The following is a 9,340-nucleotide window of genomic DNA, read 5'->3' as shown; positions in this document are numbered from 1 at the left end:
CATCGGTACTATCTAAAGCTCCCAAGGGACCACAGTGTGTCGGGGCTTAGACCTTTGAGGTTCTGACAGTCAGAGGCCTGCCCTGGGTTAACATGTACACTGAGGAGGAGCCTCCAGAGTCGTCACAGCCATTAACTTCTGTGGTCCTAACTGTGTATTATATTTATGCTTTTCATTACAAAAGTAATATAACCACACTGCATTAAAATTGGAATATATTTTTTAAAGGAAAATAAAAAGTTACTACCATAATATAAACAAGGAAAGCATTTTGGTTTATTTTCTACAAGCATGTCTGCTTCTGGGAGAGGATGACCCACTGACTAGACAGTGTGAGTGCTGCTACTTCGTTTGACACTGAAAATGTCTTTAGAGCAGTCATTTCTGATCACAGCACACCACATGGATGTGCAGTTATTGACTTACCTATTCCCCTACTCCAACACACAGAGACCTGATTTTTTTTTTTTAATTACAAATAACGCTGCAAGGGTCAAATTTGTTTGTAGCAGTGTTTCTATATTTCAGGCCATTTACAGAAGTAGGATTATTGGGTCAGGATATATCCCTTCCCATAGCCTTGAACATTCAGCCAAATTGCTCTGCAAAAGAGCTTTAACAATTTATGCAGCAAGCAGGAAGAGACGCTGGTTTTGCAGCATTTGATATTATAAATTTTTGGTGTAAGTTTAATACATGAAAATACGTCCAAAATAGGCCAGAACTAGCAAAAGAATAATCTCTCTTTTAACTCTTACTCCGTCACTAATTTGATGCTTGGAGATGGTCCCTTCACCTTTTTAAAAAATCACTTTGTATGCTTATTTGTAACAAATGGTTATGGTCCACTACTGTATTCCAGGCCGCGTTCCCAGTGGACACGAATATACCTTACAATTGGGTGTCTCAGTTTCACTGGAGCTGCTTCTGCTGTTATGATAGCTCACCCCCAATGGCTAGTTAACGCTTTGTACTTTCTGACCAAAGGCTGCCCAATAGAGTTACAAGGAGCTTTCAAACCGCCCGATGTTTGAAAACTCCCCAGAACAACTCAGAATCACTAGACACGGGGCCTGGCCATTATTATTTTGGGGAGCTCCCAAGTGATTTAGATGTGTAGACTGCATTGAGATCCACATCTTAAGCCTCCAGGGCCCATGGGCACACTGGGGTTTGGGCTCAGGATAGCAAATCCCTGGTTTAAGATGAAGGTGCACAACTAGGAGAGGAGTGTTTGCTTCTCTCCACCACAGCCTTCTGCAGAAGTCCTGTGCTCTAGCCTTTTGTGCAGCTGCTCTCCTGGGCCTTCCACTGGTAACCTTGTTCTTTCTACCTTATCGTTCTGTGTGATAAGTACTGGAAATAAAGTGCCTCAGTACCAGGCTAAGACATCTTCAAGTGAAAGTATCCAGGGTCATGCTCAAAAGCAGCATTTCCCACGACGGGTGAAATGGTCACTTCCACTGACCCAAGAGGGAGTTCCCTTTCCTCTGAGACTCTGTGGCAGTGTTTGTCTTCCATGTTTGTTTGGTAGACAGAACCACTGAGTAGGGGAATGGGGGACCCTTTGTGCAAGCCCAATTTCTAGTAGGCTGCCTCTGTATCCTGGGATTCTCGAGGTGAGTACAAAGAAGCCCTCACTGTCCCACTTTAATATGAAGGTGGCTGTAAGGCAGCTAATCCATTTTGTCTGGGTCTGTTTAGAACATCTCTTTTAAAGCTCCCTCCAGCTCTAGTCCCCTAACTGCACTGGGTGACCACGTGCTGACAGGCATGAAGGGATAAACAACCACTGGGGTCGAACATCTGTAATTACAGAAGCAACCTTAGTGAAGACCGGTCTAGAAAAATAAACTTTGGATTGCTTTATTTTCAAGTGTATTTACTTAGTCAATTGCCATCTTCTCCCAAGACTGACCTTATAGCTTGCCTAAAACTCAATTTCCATGAACTTTCCTCTGCCTGATCTACAAGCTCACTCTCTTAACTAACACGTCTCATTTTTCATGTCTTGGCCTAAATGTGTTCACCCTATGGAGTCTTCTCTTACCTCTAACATGAAGCTGTTCTCATCAACTTCAACCATAGCCTCAGCTAACACACTACTCAAGCTTGTGTCCCAAATACTGTATCCCAATGGGCCTTTCAGTGCTTTGTCAGTCTTTCCTTGAAGGAAGAGAATTCACGGGAGGTCTGATTGCACATTTCATGCAGTTCTCAGGCAGCTTCAAATTGAAAAGGGTGTGTCTCTACCCAGTACCCTGTGTATGCAGGATGGTTGCAAAACATATGCATGGTCATCAGTTAGTTAAACACAGTAAATCAGGGATGGGCCCAGCTCTGTAAGGATTTAAGGCTTTGAAGGTAGGAATAATCCCAGTGCTGACGTGTGCCAGAGCCGAGGCGGAATGAGTCATGAATGAGCTCCAAAGGGTCCTCTCCCAACACCGAGGTCTTCTCAGTTCCTCTCACCCAAAGCACCTCTGTGCAGAACAACTCAGCCCTAATCCCTCTCCTCAGACAGCTTGTCTTCTCACATCACTGTGATGCGGGTCTCAGGTTGCGCACAGCCCTGGTTCAGCGCCGGCAGAGGCTGGGTGGGGCCCAAGACTAGCCAGCAGGCAGCTGTGAAGCTGCACCAGGGGCCTCCGCCCAGTGAGCCGCAGTGAGAAGCCTGACAGATGTGCTCAGACTGCTGCAGACACCACGGACCCAAGAGTCACGCTGCTCTGTAGATGACATAGTGAGTTGACTTTGAATGCTTCTCAGAGATGAATGGATTCATTGAGGGTGTGACTTATTTTTAGGCCATGCTTTGCATCTTTGCTGCATTCTGATGGTACTTTGCTCACTTCCCAGACTCGACGGAGTTGCTTTAGACACACTTTCCCCACTCTGACCTGAACCCTGTCACCTCTTCCGGGGGACTCGGGGGCCACCTGAACTCTGGATGCAGGATAACAGAGCTTAGGGTCAGTTTCTGACCTTGCCATGCAATCGTCCCAAGAAAAGTGTGTTTGAATAACTGATGCTCTCTAATTTAAACAAATTGTTCTGCTTTTTTAAGGCCATGATTCTGAAAATGATTATTTTCCAGAATGTTTTATCATGAGTTAGAGTGAGCGATTTTTTTCCCATCGAGCTAGCTTGCTTTCTAGGCAAAAGTTTGCTCTCTGTAGCTTTTACTTCTCTTCCCTTTGCTACCATGATGGTCCTCATCCCACTGCACAATACTACGGGGGAGGGTGAGGAAAGGGCACCCAGAAATTATATCCCGTCACCCACAGGTCTTCTTTACTCTGGACATCAAAGAAGGGCCATTTTGATGTGATCTATTTTTTCTGACAACAGTAATGTAATGTTCACAGAGGGAATTGCTCCGAATTCTCTGGGATTCTTTTCCCTCCTGTATAAAATAAAGGGGGTAAATTAGAGATTTGGTAAGTCCTACTCACCTCTAACTTTATTGCCTGAGAAATGACTTTTTAGTAAAAATGCCAGAAAAGGTTGGAGCCATCATGTATGTCATCTGGATGACAAATGTGTGTGGGGAGAGAGCTGTGGATCAGGAGTCATAGACTTTTAGTATAAAGCCCCAGTGGGACCTCCTTTAACCACTCCAAGGCTACAGCTACCAAAACTGTGGATGGAGTCTTGGTGACCAACTGAAGTGATGGATTATGTGACTGTTTAATGATAAATCATACACAAACATCAGGGTTGCTGTGAGAACAGAAAGGAGGACTCTGAGAAATTATTATCAGCCTCTAACTTTGGGAAAAATATTTTTTCCCTGGAAACTTCAAATTATAGGGCATTAAAGAATAGCCAGGAGGGGGCTGGGGATTTAGCTCAGTGGCTCAGCACCTGTCTGGCAAGCGAAAGGTCATGAGTCCAATTCCCAGTTTGGTTTACAAACCAAAAACACAAACAAACAAACAAACAAAAAAATAGCCAGGTGTCACAAATAAACTGAAATTTATCAAGCTTGCTTTCAATCCATCATATTACTAAGAAAAATAAGTGTCTTATATAGATAAAAATGACATGTACTATTCCAATTTTTGTTTCTAGTTGCTGGAGAAATTCTCCAGGCCTTTTTGTTTTATCATCATTCACACAGTTGACACCAAGAATAGAATAATATTAAAAATAAGATTTACTGGTGACTCTTAGTTCAGTGAGAAAGCACTTGCCCAGCATGCCTGAGGCCCTGGATTCGCTACCTAGCACCACCAAAGAATGAATGTAGAAATGAATGAATGACTAAATAAATAAATAGAAATAAAGAAATACCTATGTGTAGACATAGGATCACATAACATCTTTATATTTCCTGATTTAACAATGAAATGCTCAAGGGGAACTGTAGGCTTGACTGAAGCTTGATAACCTTTTCTTCTTTGGTCTTCTTTGTCTGCAGCACTTATGGCCTGTATGAATCATTTGGGATGGGTGAATTGTCTTGTATCTTTTCATGCATGTATTTCCTGTCTGTACAACTGAGAACAAAGCTCCAGGAAGGGAGGCCCAGTGCTTGGTACAGAACCTCAGTGTCCTAGTCACTGATGTCCACATGCATTTGCAGGAAGGAGCCGGTGAGTACACTTAAAATCTTTATTAATTGATTTACAAAATGTACAATATTTACAATATTTAGACATTAATGTCATATTGACATGAATGTTGAGGGGGGTCTAAAATAAATATGTGGCACATAGGTTAATATACACATCATGGCTCTTTGCACTTCAAACTGTCACCCATGGTGAGACTTAAAGGAAAGTTTAACGTGGTGGAAAAGTCAGCCGGCTGAGCAGCCCTGAATCTTTTACCCGAATGGCCCCTCCTTGGCTCCTTGAGGCCAGGGATGGTGAGCAAACCATTTCTTTTCGAGAGAATTTTTTTTAAAAAACCACCATTTTGAGAGGTGTACAGGACGCATGCAGCCCCCTGGGTAGTGGGTGAAGCTGCACCATCGTGGTCCTGAGCCCACCCCCCACCAGGGAGGCTTGGACGTGGTCACCTTCTCTCCTATTCAGAATTGCATGCAGGACGTAGAGAATGTCAGTGGAACGTGACCATGCACAAAAATGTACGTGGGTATATGTACATCAGGTTCTCGTCTTCTAGCATCTTTTGATGCAGTATCAACTGTCTCCTCTTTTAGCAAGAGGGAGGAATAAGGACGCTATACCCTTACTTTCCAAAGAAAAGACATCATCTGGGGACACATGCAAACGGCATCCCGCAAAAGCAGGATGAGATAAACCCCACATGATTAGGTGAACAAATTCCCATGAAGTGAGGCCTGGAAGTTTTCCTAGGAAGATAATGAAGATAATTCCACTTCCCTTTCCAATCCTGCTTCATCTCACAAACCTGCATCTGAAGGAAAGGGCTTCACTTATTGAGCTTCTTTGAGCCTCAGCACCTTCATTTGTGAAGTGTAAATACTAGTAATATTCCTTATAGAGTTCCTGTAGAGATTAGATGACCTAACTATGTAAAGTGCTTAGCAGAGTGCCTGGCACATAGGAGGTGCTTAATAAACGTCTTGGTTTTTCTCCCTGTACTCTCCCAACCCTAATTGTAAGTAGCAAGTTAATAAGCCTACCAAACTATAAATTAAGGCGATGTAACACAGTCTAGATTACTCTGAATCAGAGTGACTGATACTTCTTCCTATTTGGTCCCTGAAGGGATCTCATTTTATGAGCCAGGGACAGTTTCCTCTGCAGGGCAGATGGCTTCTCACAACCTCGTTCTCTTTCTCAGTCATGGGTCCACTGAGACCCACCTCTTAACCCTGCACAGAAATTCTGACCCGTGATGGTCTCCACTTGACTACTTCTGAAACAATACCACCGGGGAAACCATGGGCCAAATCCTGGAGGCAAACACATTACTCTTGCTCACAATAACTTTTTTCAACACTGGTGTCACAGATACCTTTCCACGAACATATATTACAAGCTCTACCTCTACCACTGTGGAAAAATAAGCTTTCTAATTTGATCATTTTTTTAGAATAAAGAATATTTAGACTATATTTTAGTTTCCAGTTATGCCGTACAAAAATAAATATTGTTTAAAGGATTTACAAGGAAGAATAAAAATAACTTTGAGTGCCCAAAATATAGGTGGGAGGTGAAGAATTTATCCAGTAGTTCAAAGCAATATCTAAAAGAAATAAAAACGTCCCATTGGGTTTCCTTACTTGTCTTACAAACACTTTTTCCCATCCAACTCTTCTGCTGTATTTCTCTACTGATCTAGAGACAATTTAATGCAGAGCTCTCTCCCTACAGTCACTGGGAATTTGAGAGGCGAGGACTCTTTGACAGTGAGCACTGGAGACGGGGGAGGAAGCTGGCCGCACCACTTCTGCACCCTCAAAGTGAACTTGGACAAACGTCCACAACTGTCCGTTCATTCCAGAAGCCTCTGTCTCCCTTAGTCATGCTGGAATAGAACCCAGTGCCTGGAGGAAAGAACCCCCTGGTGTCTGGGACTCTTTGGACACCAAGGGCCCAGGTGGAATGAAGGCTCCTACAGCACCGTTAGGCCGTGTCAAAGCCAATCTCCTCAGTACATGAAGGGCCAAACACAGCTACTTCATGGATGTCCTTTTTGTTGAATTGGGGAAAATCCTTCTCTAGCTCCCCCTACAAATACACCAAAATTTTACCACTGCCGTTTTAATCTTCCAGGAGCACAGAAAATACGATTTTTAGGGATGAAAGACGGCTAGGGAAATTAAATTGAGCAAATTGCTTACTACTCTTCCAAGGACTCCTCCAGGATCTCAAAGGAAATAGTCCACTCCTTTGGGGGTCTGAAATTTTAAAATCCTAAAGCTATAAGGGAATAAACCATTATAATTAGACCAGTGGTTCTTTATCTTTCTCCTGAAAAAAAATCTGTATGTGTCCATATAACATATTTCTAACATCTCAAAGGATCCCAGGACCTCTGCAGCTCATGCATGAACTCTAAATCAACAACCTCAGATCACAGTAACTAGTTTGTGGAGTGAAAACAAAGGTCTGCGGAACCGAACTCAGGGTCCCCCCTGTGGGCAGGCTAGCTTTGATGGGGTCTTGTTTGGACTCCAAATGACAACACTGAAACAACGCTTGTTCTTCATGGTAATGGTCATGCCTGGCTGTGATGACGTCCGTGACTGCAGCATTCTCACATGTGTAACTACTGTCAGGCCAGTGACTCATGCATGACGGTGGACCCCCAAGGTCCCAAGGACCGCTGCTGCATACAGCACTGCTATAACGTGAGTCCCAACCACAGCCACAGGCAGGAGACGATCACCGACAGGCAGTGCTGGCGTCCACGGGTCTGATTTATAGGGGACGTCGTGGCAAATGTGGCATCAGTTTCATTTCGAGGAAGTGGCAAGTTACAGATGTTTCCTTCGCAGCAGGAAGTGCAGACCTGAAAGAAGGGCAGAAAAGGGGTGATGAGAAGCCAGCAGGTCCTGGAAGCTGGGGATGGGTTTGTAGGATCTGTCTCCCTCATGGCAAGACCGAAGGGAAAATGATCTGCTCTGCAAGGGAAACACTGACCCTACATTTAGAAAGGGTGGTAGTCTATCCAGAAGCAGCAGGCTCATAATGAAAATTCCCCAAGATACATTCCAAGGAACTAGCATTCCGTTTCTGATACCCTACCATAGGGCTCTCCTAAAGCTTCGCGTCCCTCCAAGGTCTCAGGGCTCCTTGTGAAGTGGAGGTTCTGCCCTTGCTCTGTCAGACAGGCCCTTTCTCACACGTGGGCAAATGCTCTCCGCCAAGTCTTGACAGTAAAAATGAAATGGCAACAACCCACGTCATTTCAACTCGAATATTTTATTTCATTATCACTACCAGCATAACTATCCCTCTTCTCACGGGTGAGCTAATGTTTGAAGGGTTCTCATTTATGCACTGAATCCCATTTTCTACTGCTTCGTGCCTGACCATAAGATAGAAATAAACCTAGAGTTACTGACAGAAATTATTTTGGGCTGGGACTACGCAAGGCACAGACTGCAGCTTCAGAGTTAGCTGGAATCTCACTAGAAATGCACAATCTCAAACCCTGCCCCAGACTTAGAGGTTAGAATCGTTTATAAGAGCCCCGCTGACTGTCACAGGGTGGGTAACAGCCTGACAGCCACGTCCTGCAGACTCGAGTCTCGGGTTGCACTTGGATGGGAAGACAATACAAGGCTGAGAGGGAAGCCTGGAGATGAGACCTGAGTTCGAATTCTGACCTTGCCACTTAGGAGATCTATGATGTGAACCCAGGATACAACTTCCTAATCCGAAATACTCTCCTCGGTAAGACAACACAGTCATGCCTGTAGGCCCAGCCCTGTGTTTTTGGAGGGGACAGGTAATGACCTTGGTTTTGCCACTTATATTTCAAACCAGGAACAAGCAGGCAGGTTGTATACTAACATTTAATCTTAGTATATTTGAAAAGTTGCTTAAAAGTTAGATGCCTTTTTTGGAAACAGTGTACCAGAGACTGAACCCAGGGTCTTTGCACTGAGCTACACACCCGGCCCTTTTCTTGTTTTTGAGATAGGATCTCCCTAAGTCACTGAATTGCCTCAGCGGGGCTTGAATTTCTAATCTCAGCCTCCCAGAGCGTGAGGATTATAGGCTCGCCTCTTTAAGAGACAGAAGCCCATTCTGACAGCTTTATCCCAGAGCGGGGAGGAAGAACATTCCCCTAAGCCGCCAGGAAAGCCCCCTGACAAGAGGGCAAGTTCCAGATAAACACTAAGGCCTGACGCATCACCCGCGCGGAGCCATGGCCGCAGAGGCTGGGTAGGCACTCGCCACTCCATCTCCCGTGGGTCAGGCTGCCTTGCTCTCGGTTGTTCTACTCTCCTCCAAGAGGGCCCCTCAAGTTCATTTTACAAGGAGTGCTTCTTTCAACGGGCACTAGGTGACATTTGACAGGACCAAATCCACAGGAAGACAGGTGTCTCACCGGCTCTGACACGCTTCAGGAGCCAGTGGCAACATTCCCTAGATGGCGTCCCAGCGACGCGCTGAGCCCTCCCTTTACAGCTGTCATGGTGATCTGCCGCAGTCCTCCTTGGCGGAGGGACTGCTGGTGCTTCTGCGGTGTTTCCCATCATGGGCGGAAGTCGCCACTGTCCCTCTCCCTTCTGAGTAAAGCACAGTACTTGTGATCATCTTAATACCCTCTCGGTATGTGCTTATAGGATTTGTGCTGGTTGTTCTACGCCCTCACATAGACTTCCATTCTCTTAGAGAAAACAAGAAAGGAAGCGTCTTTTCACAGCAGTGTGAAAAGGCGGCCTATA

At 44.8% G+C, this 9,340-nt stretch overlaps 1 protein-coding gene across 2 annotated transcripts in view; it reads right to left on the bottom strand.

The window, feature by feature from the left end:
* Positions 1 to 4,603: 4,603 nt before the first annotated feature.
* The window catches only part of Lypd6 (LY6/PLAUR domain containing 6), a 70,356-nt gene continuing 65,619 nt past the window's right edge, over positions 4,604 to 9,340 (bottom strand). For both annotated transcript variants that reach the window (XM_013517504.1, XM_005390802.2), the window contains exon 5: positions 4,604 to 7,452. In XM_013517504.1, coding sequence (XP_013372958.1) covers positions 7,285 to 7,452 — 168 coding nt within the window. In that variant the 3' untranslated portion in view covers positions 4,604 to 7,284. The remainder of the gene's footprint in view (positions 7,453 to 9,340) is intronic.

The sequence above is a fragment of the Chinchilla lanigera genome, unplaced genomic scaffold (assembly GCF_000276665.1).
Source record: "Chinchilla lanigera isolate Chin_1 unplaced genomic scaffold, ChiLan1.0 scaffold00039, whole genome shotgun sequence".
Classification (NCBI taxonomy): domain Eukaryota; kingdom Metazoa; phylum Chordata; class Mammalia; order Rodentia; family Chinchillidae; genus Chinchilla; species Chinchilla lanigera.
This window is presented reverse-complemented; position numbering and strand designations above follow the sequence as displayed.